Below are 16,875 nucleotides of genomic sequence, written 5' to 3'. Positions count from 1 at the left end.
GCTTCTCTATGTGTGTAACATTTATTTTGCCTGTGAGACTTTAGCCATCACACACCAGAGTGTGTTTGGGGATTTTCTTTCACTGAACATGTTACTTTTGGCACAGAAATAACAATAACGGAAAGAAATAGAAGGTTTTGACCTAGAAGAATGAATTTTTTGTATTTTCCTCTGTGATTTCCTGCCTTTTCCTTGTACTGAAGATAGGCAACATTTTTTAAAACTTTTTTTTAAAGAGAAACCAGGATAAGATGGTTTTAGTGCCCCACTAGGTTTGTTAAGCAATGCCTTCCTTGTCCTGAAAAATTAGACACCCACTTAGACACCCACTCCTGTGTTCATTTCTCTAGCAGTCAGTGTGAGTGATTCTTACTTCTGACAGACCATAGACAGTGCAATTAGCCTCTTCTTTCTGGTACCTGCTTTTTCCTAAAGCTCTGTGCTATCCTTGAAGGCCTAGTGGAGATATTCAAATGGAGGCAGATGAGCAACTCGTGTATGCCTCAGCTAACAAATCCAAGATTTTTTTTCTGCTTCAGCAAGCCTCTTTCTAAAGTATTCTTCTGAAACATAAACATGGAATATCTATAACAGTTTACCAAATGTGATGCATTGACAGATACCTGTTTGTACTGTTTCACCAGAGACTTTCATATATGTCTTGGTGCAGAATCTGGAAAGGACCCTGATCTTTGAATGACTGGAGAAAGCCACAGAATTTGCATTGCAGCCCCAGTTCCATCTCCCACCAGTCACTCAGAACTGATCCCATGGAGCACAAACCCCTGTGAAATTCAAAAAGTGACCCTAAATTAAGGAATGATCTGAAACAGATATTTTTTTGGGGGTAATGCAAATGGATAGATAGAGGTGGTAACAATTATCCACCTCATGGCCTGGAGCTATGTGAAACACAGCACTATTTCAATTTAGAAGAAATCCATCTCAATTTTCAGAGTCTATAGCAAAAATGGTACCAGTGTGATTTAAACTTGGCAGCTGACATTTCATTCCTCCTCAGGACAGTACTTCTCACACCAAAAAAAAAGGGGTTAATTAAAGCATCCAAACAGTTGGTTTATTCTTATATGGGATTCCTAAAATAATCCTAGAGGGCTCACTGTCAGAAAGAATTTGGCTCAGCAGACTTTAGGTTTTGAGAAATTTTGCTGGTATAACCCAAAGACCCTACAAATTAAAGATAAAGGCTTCAGCAAAACTTTTAGGCTGTCCACTTCTGTTGAAATGCTTGTTGATACCAGTGGGTAATAATCTTGTGTGGGACCTGGGGTCCAGCCTACCAGAATCTGGGCACCAGCTCACTTTAAATATTGTCCCACACTGCTTCTGACACCAAGTTCTATACAAATTTTGCCCTGGTTTTGGATTGTATGCATAGTCATCATAAGAACAGTTCAGCTGCGGCACCAAAATACAACTTTCAGGACTTTTCAGTCCCTACAGAACTTCCCAGAGCTTCCCACTGCATCCCTGCAGGCAGCCTGTAGGCCCCTGCCCATAGAGACTGAACACCTTGAGCATGGAGTGCTTCTCCTGTTGATACATGAGAAATCAGTCGATTAGTTGAAACAAATCCTATGCTACAGGGTTATACTGATAAACTGTTGCAAAGCTAAGGTCACCTTGCAGAGCAACCCTGTAGTAGACATGTAATACAATTGCAAGCACACCTGTGTCTGCAAAGTTAACTATGGATAAATTTATTTAGACTGGAGAATCAGCAGGATCTTCCTTGAAACTGGATTACATAAAGATTACCATGAGGGTGCCTCAGTCAGCACCTGACAGAGGACCTCATCTACCATCTCATGAGGACTGAGCTCCCTTGGAATCTTCCCTGCAGTTTGGCACACCACCATGCAACGTGCATGTGAAGTGTTTGCAGGAATTAGTTTGTAAAGAGAAAGCACTAGTGAGTGCTACTCCAGCTACTTCCAGTTTTGCCAGTCTCTTTATACTCTGCCTCAGTAGCAGGTGGGGTCTTATGGTATGGAAGACTGTTTTTTTCCACTGCAACAGCTGCACCCCGCACGGGGCTGGCCCAGTTTCCAGCACATATCTCAAAAAGCAGCAAGGTACAGCTTCCACCACACACCCCGGAGGACCACTTCCACCATTTTCAGGATCTTCGGCAAAGTGTGTTTCCAAAAATGAGGCAGAACTTGTTTACCAGACTGCCTGTGTTGCTGTACTAGTTGTATCCAACTGTGTCTGCCTTTACTTTCCAGCCTACCAGCAGAAGCTAGCGAGTGCCTGAAAAGGCAGGATCCTGGTATGAAAGATGACCCAGGAACAGGGAAAATTTGGTGATAAACATGGGCTGCATATGGAGTATTCCCTCTTGCTGTCTTCCCCCTCTTTGACTGCCTTGACTCCTTTCTCCTGCATTGCACTAGTGTGCCAGGATGAGATGAGCGTCCTTGAGGCAAGCAATGGAAGACACGTATGGGCCCTATCCACTTCCCGGCTCTTCCAGCCCCCTCCAGCTTTGTCACAGGCCAGCCCATGTGTACCCTGGTCTAGTACCCTGTACACCCCAACCCATGGTAAGTCAGTCTGTTTTCCAGAAGGGATTTCAGTACCTTGCTTTGGTGTGGCCTTGGCAGTAGTTCTTACCCTGGCAATGTTTTCTGTCTGTCCAGAGCTGTCTCTTAGTGCCCTTCACGTTTGCCTGAGCTCAACTGGTTATTTTGGGGAAGGTGGTTCCCATTTGTACCTCAGTACCTGGTAATTTGAAGTGACTGTCACCAAGAGGGTTGGTAGTGGTGATGAAATGTAGCGTGGGTCACCGTAAACTGTGAGGAAAAGCAGCTCTGCATGCAGCCATAGGCCTTCTGCAGACCGGGGGTGCCTTAAATTGGCTTAATTGGCCACGATTATATCTGAGAGAAAAAACTTCGTAAAAGCTGCTTTAGACAGTTGATACAAACTTGGGCATGGGCCAAGAAGCTTTACTGGCAGAAAACCTTACTGGAGACAGGTCTGTAAACATGATTGTGTTTTTGAAAGCTCTTTTTTACAGGCTTTCCTATTAGAACTAGTTTGCCTTGCCATTAGGTCTGTGTCAGCTGTGCGAGTGCTTAGGCAGGCAGCTGTCAATCTTGCTTTGGAGACTGATGTTAAAGAACAGAGAGAAAGTTGTCCTTCTTTTGAAGATTTTTGTATTATTTAGGTCCACACACATGGTGGTATTAGTCTGAAGAGGTCTATAGCTGGGAAGACTTTTTATTACTTTGACTATTTTTCTTTAAAAAAAAAAAATAAATGTGGCTCGTTGTCAGGTGCCAAGTTCCCTTATACCCTGCCCTAGTGCACACCAGGAGACAGAGCCCCATCTGTCAAACGCCCACTGAAGGCCATGAGGAACCGAGAACTTGTGGGTGTTTTTCAGGGAGTGCTTCCTCATGGCTGACAGTCCTGTGTGAGTAAGGACAGGAAGTTTTACAGCCCACAGATCTGGTACGCATCCAAGACTGGTCCCTCATTGCCTGCCTTCTTCCCTCTGCCATAAGATGTTGGTGAGTTGGGGTTGGGCTCACGCAGGGCTTTGAGGGAGGGTAGGGGTCTGCATCCACACTAAGTGCCAGGGCTAGGACAGCTCTCAGACAATGTCTGAAAATGCCAGACTTGGGTATAGGACCCCCATTCCTTGTAGTTCTTTGCTTTTTATCAGTACTTAGCTAGTTTAGTTAATAAAGATTATGTGTGTTTCAGGGAACATTAGGTTGAATCATGTTACTATTTTATTTGAACATATTTGCTGCTCTCTAGAGGAGCTGATGGAACTTGCACGGTTTAAGGATACATGGTTATGCTCTTTAAGCCATCCTAAAATCTGGATAAATGAAAAAAATTCAAGAAAGGAAGCAAACTAAAGTAAAAAATAGCCTCCCTAAAATGTTGCCAGGTAAAGAAGCAGCAGCAAAATAAATTTTGAAGTAAAGAACATAGAAGTTAATATACTGAAAAGAGGTAGAAGAAAGCACATAGATATCACTACAGGTGAGGGGACTGCCAGAAGAGATGATACTAAAATAACACCTTTTCAATAAGTTATGATTATACTGAATAAATTATTATTATACCAATGAAAGGCCTTTTCAAGACTAACCCCTCCCAAATCCTTAGCAGACCATGTGCAGAGTGCTTTTAAAGGGGTCAAAGAGGCCAGATGAGTGGCTAAGAAACAAACTCTCTATTGATCAATCAAAACTACAAATTGTACCAGCTTGTACAAAAACATGACAGAGCCCAGCAAAAAGTGTAAAACTTGAGAAAGCAGCAATTAAAGAATCCACCACCAAGAAAATACTGAAATCTTGCAACAGAGGTGTGACTGGTTATAGAAAGAATCACCAGACTCTCTTGGCAGGGTTCAGCTCAAGATTAAGTCACCTACATTTGGTTGCATATCTGTGAGGTAGGTCTCCAAACTCCCACAAGGAGATCTGGTCAAATCCAGATCTGGTCTCCAATCAGTCGCCCACAAAAGGTATCCTACATTATTAGAGTTGCCAGAGGGTACCCAAGATATTCACCTGGGGCTTTCAGGCATGACAGAAAATTTCAGCAGCCCCACAATCGTTTGGAGAGGCAGGTAGAAACTGGGTAGGAGTCTTCAGGGCCACCTGGAGCCTATGTCTGGGCAAGTGAATTAAGGCCCACAAGTTTACTTTAGAGGGAACTGGCTTACTTTCCAGGACCACTGACTACATTACTCTATTGACTGCAACAAGACTTTATGTAACAGTTTACCTTTAAAGAAAACATATTTAGATACCTGCTTGCATTTAGATGTCTTAGTCTTGAGCTGAACCTCAGCCTTCACCTAAATATGGCACTTGCAAAGTGGGTAAAAAAGAAGAAATGAAAGTATGACAATATAGAGAAATATTTAAGCAATGAACACAGCTGGAGAAGTACTACTGTAAAGGATGTTACCTTTCACCAAATGTAATATTGTTTTTGCTCAGCAAAAGAGACAGAAAAAGCAAAGTCAGGAGAATAGTATTGCTATTGACCTGGAATATCATATGATGTCAAACATCTCCACAGTAGAATTATTTAGGAAAAGAGCAGGAAAAACAAAACCACACCAGTCATACCTTTCATAGATTTTAAAAAGACATCTTGCAAGTCACCATTGCAACAATCTGAAATCTTCTAAAATGCCAAAAGAAAAATTGACACTGAAGTCTAACTTTCACCAGTACACTCAATATGGCCACCCAGCTGCAGACTGAGCTTTTTTTATTCTTGTGTGTATTCTTGCTAATGACTTACTCGAGAGAATTGCACAAAAAGAAGTGCTGTAGTTCCACAGGAATATGCCAGGAGATGTAAATGCACAGCTGGACCAATGCTTCAATAGAAACAAAAAGATTGTCCAGTGTTGGCAGAGATATATGATCTCTTATTATCAGAAAACACAGCACATCAGAATCTGCCACCTTAGCCGTTGCTTCAAAAGACAAGATATTTAGAGGTAGACACATTGCATTTTAGGACATAGTAAGTAAAAGTTTGTTCTGCCCAGTGTTTGTGACAACTGACTGGAAATGAAAAATGGCAGGAGTTTCTTAAAAGCAATTCTCTTGCTTTTCTCGAAGACAGAATATAATATCACTTAATGTAAAACAACATATCCCTTTTCGTCCATGAGACTGCCATTAACTATATAATACTTTATAATAAAAATATTCCATAATTTAGTTGGGATTAAACCAGCAGAGGACCTATGAAAATTGCTGTATGAACACTATTCACTTTCAACTTCCAGAGTTTTTTCACTGTTGGTTTTGGACCTCACAGAAAATTTTACCGAAAAGAATTCTACCCTGAATAATTCTCTGTTACTTTCTTTCAAGACATGCAGAAATATATAGCTTTTTAAATTCTCATCTATCCTATTTTCCCAGAAGGAATCATGTTTGAAAGTAATTCATGAGTTAAACTCTAATTCAGAAAAGCACCCTTGTTCAGGAAAACATTTACGCATACACTTACTTTAAGCATCTTATAAAATCTGACTGAAATCAATAGGACTTTGGCATGCACTTAAATAGTCCTTACCACCCTACATGCTTATGATCCACTTCTATTCAAGAAAGCAATCAAGCACAAGTTTCTGAATCAGGATCTAAAGGTATTCTGTGAAAACCACTTCTATTCCAAGCTCTACTAATAAATTAGGGTTTTTTGTGGTTTTGCTTTTTTTTTTTTCATTAAGAACGTATAACGTGAATGTGCTTTGCTTCATTTTAAGCTGCAAAGGCCCATTTTATATACTGCTTGTTAAATCAGATTCTAATGATTCTTTCCCTCATGCAAATCTTTCCTCTCATTCATGGATTGTATTTAAATTCTGCTCAGCTTGCATTCATGATGCCTTGTCAGTGATTTGCATTGCTCTGATGCGTTTGCCCTGGTTGCACCCCTCACTCACTTTGGCTTGAGAACATAGAAGCCGTAAATAACTCTTTAGCTGCTAAAAACAACACACACAATTCTTGTACACTAATGAGCTAGAGGATGGCAGCAATGAAGCTCCTTGTGGGTCTCTGTGGTTTCCTGATCTGACTGTTCCTAACACCCTGCTCCATATCCCAGAGAAGTGTGGGTTTTTTCCAAATTGTTACAGGCAAGATGTCGCTTACCTAGAGTTTTGCAAAAAAGTACCTTCAGCTGAAAAAAAATCACAACTGTAAATGAGTTTTCTGCCCAGCAAGTTTGGGGAAAGCAAGTAAGGCAGCTCCCTGCCGCGCGGCTGGTGTCCCCTCTCCGGCGCCGGGCGGCTGCAGCTCCAGATGGCAGCAACGTACAGAACGCGCGCCGCCCCAAGGCTGCAGGCTCGGTAGCTGGATGGGAAGCATTTCCCCTTCCCCGCCAAAAACCCCGTCAGGTTTAATTTAATCCCTACCCTACATTTGGAGAAAAAGCCAAAGCCAGCCGTTTGTTTCATAAGCCAGATATTGCTGCATTTTCTGATTTACACTGAAAGAGACCATTTAGATTTTAGCCCCTGAGAAATGATGAGGGTATCACATTTAACACACATTTTTAATCAAGTCAGTTCATAGCATTAAAACTGTTTTTTCCAATTTCAGAAGATGCGAAAATGAGACATTCTAGTTGTAGGTTTATTTTCTGGAAAAAGATCAAGTAGAAAAAATAATTGAGACTAATGTTTCTTTGTGAAAAAGGTATAATTTAGCAATGACAAATGTCGGGAGGAAAGCACACCTAGCTAATGCATTTAAAACATGCATGAAAGCACCTAACAACTCACACATGAGGCAAAAATGATTGGAAAAGACCGATTATTTTTCTGCAACGTACTAAAAGAACTGGGTAGTAGCCAAGATAGTCCAGCTTTCTCCTTTATAACACATTGGGCATGTAGATCAACTTGTAGATCAAATTTATATTTTCTTGGAAAGCTGGGTTTTAAAGAAGGACATACATGATAGGGCTGTATTTTTCCCTGCTGGTTGCAGCGACAGTCCCCTCGCCCAGAGGGTCGCAGCCGTGCCTATGTGCAAGGGGAACGCGCAGCGGGCAGGTCCCCCGGGGTGCGCTGCCCCCCAGCGCACAGGGACGGCACCGCCACGCCACGCCACGCACCGCGGAGCCAGGAGAAGCCGAGAAAACGGTGGCAGGCCTCCGCTGCGGAGCCCTGCGGGAGCTGGGACGGGCCCCGCGGAGAAATTGCCGGCCTCCCCCAGGCGAGGGCGCTGCTGGACGGCGAGCGGCGCGGGCGGCCCCTCCCCGCGGCCCGGCCCGCCGCGGCCCCGGCGGCGCGCTGCGCCCCACCCGGGTGCCTCCGCTCGCCGGGATTTCTCGCCCGACGCAACTCCAAAGCTGTTGTAAATCCTCTTTTCCATACCTGCGTGCCTTAGAGAATGGGGAGGATGAGTCATTTCTCGCCACTCTCTGAAAAGCCGGTGGAACTGCAGCCCTTCAGGGTACACAGCCCAGGTTTGGCTTGGCGAGCCTGACGTGATGGCCCAGCGCTGGTCTGCGTCCTTCCACCTAACTCCCTCAAATCTCTCCGTGTCTTCCTGAGGAAGAGGATCGCCTCCCTCACCCAGGCCCCATGTAAGGCCTAGGGTGGGACTTGCGTTCGAGAGCGCCAGCTTTACGGAGAACCCGTGGTAGATTTGGTGCTGTGCCTGGGCAGCTGCGTACGCGCTGGGCATGTGGGTATATGGCCCTTTGCGTGGGGTTGTTGGGGGGAAACTGGTGTGGGTGTGAGGAAGTGCTTGTAAAATGGAGCATTACTGAAAGCCCAGGACAGACTTGTCACTTAAGTTTTGTTAGTTTGGGTATTACTGCAATTATTTTCCTCTCAAGAAGAAATTTGACTATTAGTTCACAAGTGAATGTAAAGTGTTTTCAGATCATAGATAAGAGACTTGTAGGAGTGAAAAAGTATTATATCAGCCTTCAAAAAGCTTGGTTCAGCATTTGACCTGAGGTGTTAGTTTCTGAAGTGATTTGACTCTCCTTAGTCACCTCAGATTATGGCTGCACATTTTAATACCAGACACTAGTTATTTCCATACCACCATAGCATTTATAATGTGTGATCCTTTCTGCTGAACTAGTGAAATTCATATACCTGATTACAGTAATGATGGGCATGTATAAAAGCTTAAATAACTAGTGCTGTCTGAACATTTCTAATTGAGTTCTCTTAGAGGCTTCCTAGAACTCATGACCACATGCAGGGAGCCTGTCCTGTTTAATATTTCTTCCTTTGACTGTCATCTGTAAATCACTTTCCTTTTTCTGCTAAGGCTCATCCTATCCTGTTGCTTTCAGGGTGACCTTTGTTGCCCACCTCTTTAACTCTAGTTTTGGTATGCGGGGCGAACAGAGAGGGAATACAGGCAGGATGGGAAATGGAGAGAGATGGCTCCTTGCTTGCTTCCCTGTTGGGCCAGAAGCTGGGTAGGCCACGGCGGGTGGGGGCGGAAGAAGCATGTGCCTAGAGAAACACAGGCTGCGTGGCTCTGGAAACGGGTGCAGGAGCGGGGCATGCTACAGGCAGGTTGTAACAGGCACTTTGGAAACTGGTTGTGAGTCTACAAGCTGGTTTGACTGGCCCACAATGAGCTTTCCTCCAGCATGATCTTGACTGTAGGAGAGCTTTCACTCCAGGAGCATCTTTTGTCGTGTTTCAACATTCATTATCACCAGTTTGCTTTTCCCTGTATTAGGTGGCCTGTCTCCCCCATATAAAATTAAATGTCTTTATTGGTTAAGGGGGTTAACTTCCAGGGCAGGCTAGCCTTGGCTTTTGCGCTGCACATAGTGCTTGTGAAAGTAGTGTGTTGATCATAGTCACTGGGATCAAACAGTGATCTTGAAGTGTATTGAAACTTTTATATTTCAAAGTGGACCTGGGCTTGTCCCAAGGACTCTGGTATTTCTTAGATACTGATTCTTTTCTAAATTTGGACATGCTGCTTTGGCTCCCTGTACTCTTGTGAAAAACCTTTGTTGGTTTTTCCCACAAGCCACCTTCAGGTGCCTAGTGAGGCGTCTGCCCGAGTGAATCTGGAAAGAGCCTGGGCTCTTAAGCTGGGGTGAAGCACGCTGTGGGCGGTGTGCACACAGAGCCACCTCTGCCTCCAGCTTTCCTACTCCACCTTGTAGACCTTTTAGGACTAGTCAAGCAATTTGAAGAACGTTCTAATGTTGAGCACACCAATACTTTGATTTTAAAATATTGTGTAAGAAAGATGGAAAAAAGACTCCTCATCTACCAGTCTTAGCCTTCCCGGAAAGCCTGGCCACATTCATATTACTTCAATATATAAGAATTTCCCAATTCCTCCCTATCTGAAGTCCCTTCCATGATTGATTATCAAAGCTTCAGGGAAGCTTCCGCTGCACAGGGAAACCTTTGGAGCAGATTGCAGGATGCTCCCAAGGACTCAGCAGCAGGGCCCAGGGGAGGTGCTGCTCTGCCTCTTTTTAAAAGGCCCACGGGTATCTGGGTCAGCTCCTTTGGAGGCTGCAGCATTTTTTCAATCATTACAGGAGGAGGAGAATAACCCATAGGATTTCCTTTTTGAGCAGGGACATGTAAAGCAGGGAGGGATCCCGGAAAGAAAAGGAACACTCTAAAGGTATGTTGCTTACTAGAGAAGAAAAAAAAACCCCAACCCATGTTCCTCTGCTAGTTTATTCACTCTCCTGAACAGAGCAGTTGGTTAGACCTTTCTGTGAGCTGCAGGAGGCTCTCAGTTGCCACCTAGCCAGCTCTCCAAATGTTGTTCTGCAAGTTGTGCTACGGAGCCACATCAGCGATAATAAAGCTTTCCCTGAGCTCTCATGAGCTGGTGTGGTTGCTGGGGCATGTGGGTGCTGCCCTGGCCCACGAGTGAGCCTACACCAGCAGGGATGCGAAGGGCATTCCTGCTCTGCAGGCAAGGGCTTGGGCCATGGGTCTGCCAGGACTATTTTTAGTAGCTCTCTGGCAAATTTAGGGAGAAGGCAGTTTATCATCAGACCTTGAAAGGTAACATGTAACTCCTACCACCTCACCAATATATTCTGGATCTCCATAGAAAATTAATCTTTGAAGTCTGATAAAGGGTGTCATAATAATGTGAAGTTCTGTGTAGCTGTGGATTTTTATTTCTTGTGTACCTAAATGCCTTGCTGTTGATTTTTCTGATTAATTTTTCCGATTAATTTTTCCCTAGACACAAATTTTACGTTCATTCACAAAAAATCTGCACTTGTAAATTAACATCTCTAGCACCACTCCCCAGGTTTGTGTTCCTGGTGATTTGAATTTTTGTCTCATTTTTATTTGTTTAAATACTCACTCACTTCCAAATGCCAAAACAGGCATCTTGTTAACCTACCTATCTCCGAAACTGCTTTCCTAAGTCCGCCTGCAGCACATTCCAGGGTAGGTTAAGCACCAGAGCTACTTCCTACCTTTTACTAGAAATGCTTTTAACTCAGCACTAGCAACCCGTACCCGCAGTCTTTGAGAGGCCCATCTAAATAAATGCTCACAGAAGAGTTGTGGCTGTACCTCCCCTCGGTCTTCCTTGCTAGAACCCAACGGAGGGGAAGGAACACAGATTTTTATCTGAAGAGTAGTTTTGCTTCCATACGTGGGGCTTCCCCAGCAGGAGGAAGACCTCTACCTTAGCTCCGCTGACAGCAGGGAAAATGCCGTGTTGATTTAAATGTTTCAACAACTGTTAAAAAATGGTTCCAGCAATACAGGAAAATGCCAGGACCTTTTCAACTTACGCGTGTGCCAATGTTCTGATCATGGTCAATCGGTGTATATATAAGCACCATGCATAAATCCCGTGGAACATTCTTTGCATTTGAGAAGTTAAAATTATTTTCCCTCCAAGGAGTTAAGAGATTGGCATTTTAAATTCGTCCTTTTCGTGATCCCAGTAACTTTGTGGAAGTAGAGGAGTCTATTAAGTTACGGGATCTTTGAAAGGGACACCAATAATCAAGTCAGTGCTCAATGGAACAAGGTTTTTCCCACAAATCATGATTGATATCTGTGTCATTAGTAGGGTAGCTGCCCATCTCTTATCATGATTGACAGGTTAATAAGGGACCTGGGGCTATCTTTTCACTGCTAGCACTCAACCTAACCAATTGCTTTTAAATGATTGCTAATTTGACAGAATATAAGCAGAAGGCATAAAAATATCTGGAATAATGTCTAATGCAGCTTTTACTCCTGGTATTCTGAGCGAACCCATTTTAGAAAACAGATTAGAATGTAGTTAATAGATTTTAATTTTTTTTTTAGACACTCAGTTTTTAAAGAAAATCTTGTAGTTGTCCTTTGGTTCAATTAGGAGCAAAAGAGAAGGGAGTTTTGTAATGCAATTGTCCTGTAAAGGAAAATGTTTTAAATTGGGGAGATTATGTGAGCAGACCACCTGTAGGGCATTCATAGCTCTTTTCTATAATGCTCCAAGCCATGCCTTGCTGCCTGCAGGCTGGCTAACAATGCAGGGAAAAGCTGTTTAAAAGGCTGTTCTCCCTTTTCCCTCTGGTGTTCACTAACTGTTACAAGTCTTCCTCTTAAAATAAAAAAAAAAAAAAAGTCCCAAGTCCCTTTAATTGAAGAACTTTAAGGCTCCATGGTGGCCAATTGGTCTGCAACAAGAGGAACCAGGCAGCAGGGAAAGAAACTTCAGACTATACATCACGTTTGGTGAAGAGAAAAGATCAAAGTTTTCCCAAACTCAAAAGAAACCAAGTTCCCTACAGATTAACCCTATTCATTTAGCTCCTCTTAAAGGAATGATGTTCTGAGCCACTGGGCAGACAGGTAAAAAGTTCAACAATTGCCAAAGCATTCTTCTGTTAATTCAACAGCCTTCTGCTCAAATAAATTAGCTTAGTCCTGACAGAAGAACAATACCTTTTCCCTTGAAAAAGAACCATATTTGATATACAAAAAGTTAAGTATGAAAGGTTAAGATGTTAGTTTAATCTGGTAAGAAGAGACTGATCTAACAAATCTCAACTTGCTGTTCCACCATAGTACACGATCTATGAATTTAAAACATTAACCTTTTACACTTCAGTATGCATTCCCGGAGCGGTGGGTGCTTACAGGAGCGTAGACAACAGATCGCAGAGGTGTGTGTGCACATTCCTAAAATAACACCTGCTTTAAAAAAAAATACTTAACATGCCATGGGGGGTGACTCTTTTGTAAAGGCTCAGCTTAAAGACACCGTCATCTTTCAAAAAGCAGATGAGAACTATGGTAAGGCACCTCCTGGTTTTGGCAAACACTTTTTCAAAACAACTTGTTGAATGACTTGTTTTCCCTTGGGCCTACTTTAATGGCGGCAGCCATCTATTACACAGAAACAACTGGAGCACAGACATAGTTTGTAGAACCACCTAAAGACAGAGCAGCTGGAATAACCAGGGCAGGAGTAGGGGAAAAGCTTGAAAAAGTCATTTATCAAAAGTAATTTTATTGACAAAATAGAATACTCATATTTGCTCTTACAGGGGTAGCCTCTACACTTTTTTACAAAAAAATTTACAGACTGTATAGCTTTGGATATATACATATTTTACACATCTGTACAAGGTAACAAATAATTATATAAATACATCCTTTAATGTAGGAAACCCGTATTTAGCTGGGGGTGTATAATTAAGACATGTTTTGATTCAGTCTGTATTGTAAGGCATTTGCCTGGTCATCAATACCCCAAAAACCAGCAGTTCCAGCAGACTCCCACCTCAGGACAGGGGGAGGAAGACTCTCCCTCCCATGAGCAAAGAGCTGCTGTTAGTCCAGAGTAAATGAGAAGCTGCTGTGCCTTGCCCTCTGCAAGACACGGGTGAGCCTCTACCCTCCTCTGCCAGCAAAATAATAAGCTGGCTCCTTGAAGTACATGCTCCCTGCATATGAATGGAGGGGAAGGAGGAGGGGGCTGGAGCTTGGGGCCTCTGCCAGCTGCATTGTTCTATACAAGCTGTGGCTAATAAGGACCATTAGGGGTTCATTAACGGCACCAAACAGTGAGGGGGCATTTTAGGCAGGCCGGTGTCCCTCATTGCCTAACCTTTGGCCTCTTTCCCCCTCCTCACACTTGAGACAGGGGCATCTGCTTGGGGTAGGAGACAGAGCTGGCAGTGCCTGACCTCCACGTCAGGCCGGTGCTGACATCGCTGTAGAGGGAGCCACCGCCTCCAGCCCCGAGTCCTCCCGCTGCAGCGATTGCTGCCTGCCCGCCTGGTCCTGCCCCTGTGCCCCCAGCCACGACGGCACCTTTGTTGGCCCAGCAGCAGCGGGTGCAGAGGGCCCTCCAGGACTCGAGGGTCTTGCCAGACCAGACCCAAACACCAGAGGTGATGCCCACCACCAGGCACATGAAGTACTTGAGCATGAAGACAGCATAGTCGGGGCGGCGGGCCTGATCAGGCTGCTGGTCACGCAGGCAGGGGCAGTTGTGCGTGGCCTCCCAGCGGGGCCGGTTGTGCTGCTCGTAGAAGAGGCAGGCGACCACGCTGGCAGCCGGCACAGTGTAGAGCACGGTGAAGAGGCCCAAGCGTATCATCAGCTTCTCCAGCTTGTGGGTCTTGGTGGGGCCGCCCTGCTGCTTGATGACACTGCGGATGCGGAACAGCGAGACAAAGCCGGCGAGCAGGAACATGGAGCCGATGGCCAAATAGATGAGCAGCGGTGCCAGCACGAAGCCCCGCAAGTTCTCCAGGCTCTGGTTGCCCACGTAGCAGATGCCGGCCACGGGGTCCCCGTCCACAGAGCTGAGTGCCAGCACCGCGATGGACTTGACGCTGGGGAGCAGCCAGGCGGCCAGGTGGAAATACTGCGCGTAGCCGGCGATGGCTTCGTTGCCCCACTTCATACCGGCGGCGAGGAACCAGGTGAGGGAGAGGATGACCCACCAGATGGAGCTGGCCATGCCGAAGAAGTAGACGAGGAGGAAGACGACGGTGCAGAGCGCCGGGCCGGTGCTCTCGTACCGCACGTGCTCGGCCACCGCCAGCTCCGGCTGCAGCTCGGCCGCGCCGCCCGCCGCGCCGCGCCCCCCCGCCGCCGCCGCGCCCGCCGCCGCGCCGCCGCCCGCCCCCGCCGCCCCGGCCCCCGCGCCGCCCGCCCCCGCGCCGCCGCTGCACGCCACCTTCTCGTGCCCGGCCACCAGCCGCACCAGGTAGCCCAGGGAGACGAAGAGATAGCAGGCGGCCAGGAAGATGATGGGGCGCTCGGGGTACTTGAAGCGCTCCATGTCGATGAGGAAGGTGGAGACGGTGGCGAAGGTGGAGAGGAAGCAGAGCACGGACCAGAGCCCGATCCAGAAGGCGGTGAAGGCGCGCTCGTCGGGGCTGAAGTAGGGGTTGTGGCAGGGCAGGGCGCAGTTGGCGATCTGCCCCGTCTTGACGCGGTTGTAGAGCGGGTGCCGCTCGCTGGACACCGACACCATGGGCGCCCGGCACTGGCAGCCCGGCTCGCAGGGCGGCGGCGGCCGCGGCTTGCGCGGGGCCTCGGCCGGCGGGGCGGCGGCGGCGGGGGGCGCCTTGGCGGGGCCGCCGGGCTTGGCGCCGCGGAGCGGGGGCTTGGCGGGCGGCGGGGCGGCCGTGGTGAGGTCCGTGCGGTTGTAGTCCATGCAGAGCGTGTCCGGGCTGCCCTGCTCGGGGAGGCGGTCGCAGCGCATCCTGTCGGGCCAGGCGAAGCCGTACTGGCGCATGAGCGGGGCGCAGCCGGCCTTGGCCCGCTCGCAGACGCTGCGGCAGGGCGGCAGCGGCTTCTTGTAGTCCTCCAGGCAGATGGGGGTGTACATGCTGCAGAGGAAGAAGCGCAGGTCGCTGGAGCACTGGATCTCCACCAGCGGCCAGAACTGGTGCACCTCAAGCCCGGCCTCGTCCTGCGTGTCGTGGTTGAACTGGTTGGGCATGTAGGTGTAGTTGTAGCCGATGCCCTTGCAGAGGGGCACGGTGATCTCCTGGCACGACAGCTCCTTGGCCGAGGAGGAGGAGGAGGAGGCGGCGGCGGCGGCCGAAGCGGCGGCGCAGCCGGCGCGCTGCAGCAGGGACAGGGTGGCGAGCAGCGAGGTGATTTCCAACAGGTAACTCCACTCCATGCTCGGCGGCGGGCGGCGGTCCCGGCTCCTCTCCCGTCCCGCTCAGCAGCCGCGGGGAGCGCGGCGCCGCAGCACCCCCCCGGCCCCGGCTACCCCTCGGGGGAGGCGCAGGGCGGCCCCCGCCGTGCCGGCCGCAGGTGAGAGGGCTCGCAGCCCCCGCGGGGCTCCGGCGCCCGGGAGGGAGGCGGCTCCGCGGGCAGCCGATGAGGGGCAGCCGCCGCCGAGCCCCAGCGCCGCGCCGGAGGAAGGGGGGTCCGCTCACAGAAGGCCCCTCAGCCGCCGTCGCATCTCTCCTCGCGGGGCTGGCTGCGCAGGGGGGGTCGCCGCTTCTCCAGTGCCGGCCAGGCAGGGAGCGGCGGCGGCGACGGCAGCAGCAGAAGTTTCGCCGTCAGCCCCCGGCCGGCACGGTCAAAATGGCTGAGGCGTCCCGGGGACCAGGCGGTGCGCCCCGCAGCGCCGGGCTCCCACCGCCCCGAGCGGGCGGGCAGCGGCGGGGCCGGTGCTGGGGCGGCCGAAGCGGCTCCTCCTGCCGCCCGCCCGAGCACCCGGCTCTGCGGGCCACCGCCAGCCGCCCAGTCCCCGCTCCTTCTTCTTCTCCGCCTCCTCCTCCGCCGCCGGCTGGGCAAGCCGGGCGCCCCTGGCCGCGATCGCGCCACCGGAGCCGCGGGGCGAGCGCCGCAGCGCCTCGGCGCAACTTCTCGCTCTCCGACCCCGGCAGCGCCACTCCGGCCACCGCGCTCTCATGAATATTTATAGCGAGCACCGGCGGGCCCCGCCCCCATCGCCTCGGCCGCCTATCAGCCGGGCCCGGGCGGGGGGCGGTGGGGCAGGCTCCAGCCCTCCTTAAGGTGGAGCCGGCGCCCTGGCGGCAGCTCCTCGGCCCCCCTCAGCCTGGGGGGACGTGGCGGGGTTTTCTCTTTCTGGGCGCATTGTGGGGGCTCCTGCTCGTGCGGGAAGGCGCGGCTTCGCACCGTGAGGCGCTCCTTGCCGGGTGTGTGGGCTGCTGCAGGGGACTTCTTTTTCCCCTCTAAGGGTTCCCGGCCAAGTCAGGCTCGCTCCGGGAGCAGCAGCACCTCAGGGACCGCCCGGAGCCTCCTCGCAAGTGGTTTTCCATGAAGCCCCTGGCACCCGCGGGAGCTCTCAGCCCGTGCCGCTTTGAGCACTGCAAGCGCTGGCCCCTCGCGGCGGGTGCGCGTGTTTTGCACCGCGGTGCTGAGGTCGG

General features: G+C 48.8%; 1 protein-coding gene across 1 annotated transcript; it reads right to left on the bottom strand.

The window, feature by feature from the left end:
• Positions 1-12,996: 12,996 nt before the first annotated feature.
• Positions 12,997-16,381, bottom strand: FZD8 (frizzled class receptor 8). The gene has a single exon (XM_075082423.1). The coding sequence runs from the start codon at positions 15,651-15,653 to the stop codon at positions 13,638-13,640; it is 2,016 nt and encodes a 671-aa protein (XP_074938524.1). The 5' UTR covers positions 15,654-16,381; the 3' UTR covers positions 12,997-13,637.
• Between the last annotated feature and the right edge of the window lie 494 nt (positions 16,382-16,875).

This window comes from Phalacrocorax aristotelis, chromosome 2 (genome assembly GCF_949628215.1).
Source record: "Phalacrocorax aristotelis chromosome 2, bGulAri2.1, whole genome shotgun sequence".
Taxonomy (NCBI): domain Eukaryota; kingdom Metazoa; phylum Chordata; class Aves; order Suliformes; family Phalacrocoracidae; genus Phalacrocorax; species Phalacrocorax aristotelis.
The sequence above is the reverse complement of the archived record's forward strand: the minus strand, read 5'-3'. Positions and strand labels throughout refer to the sequence as shown.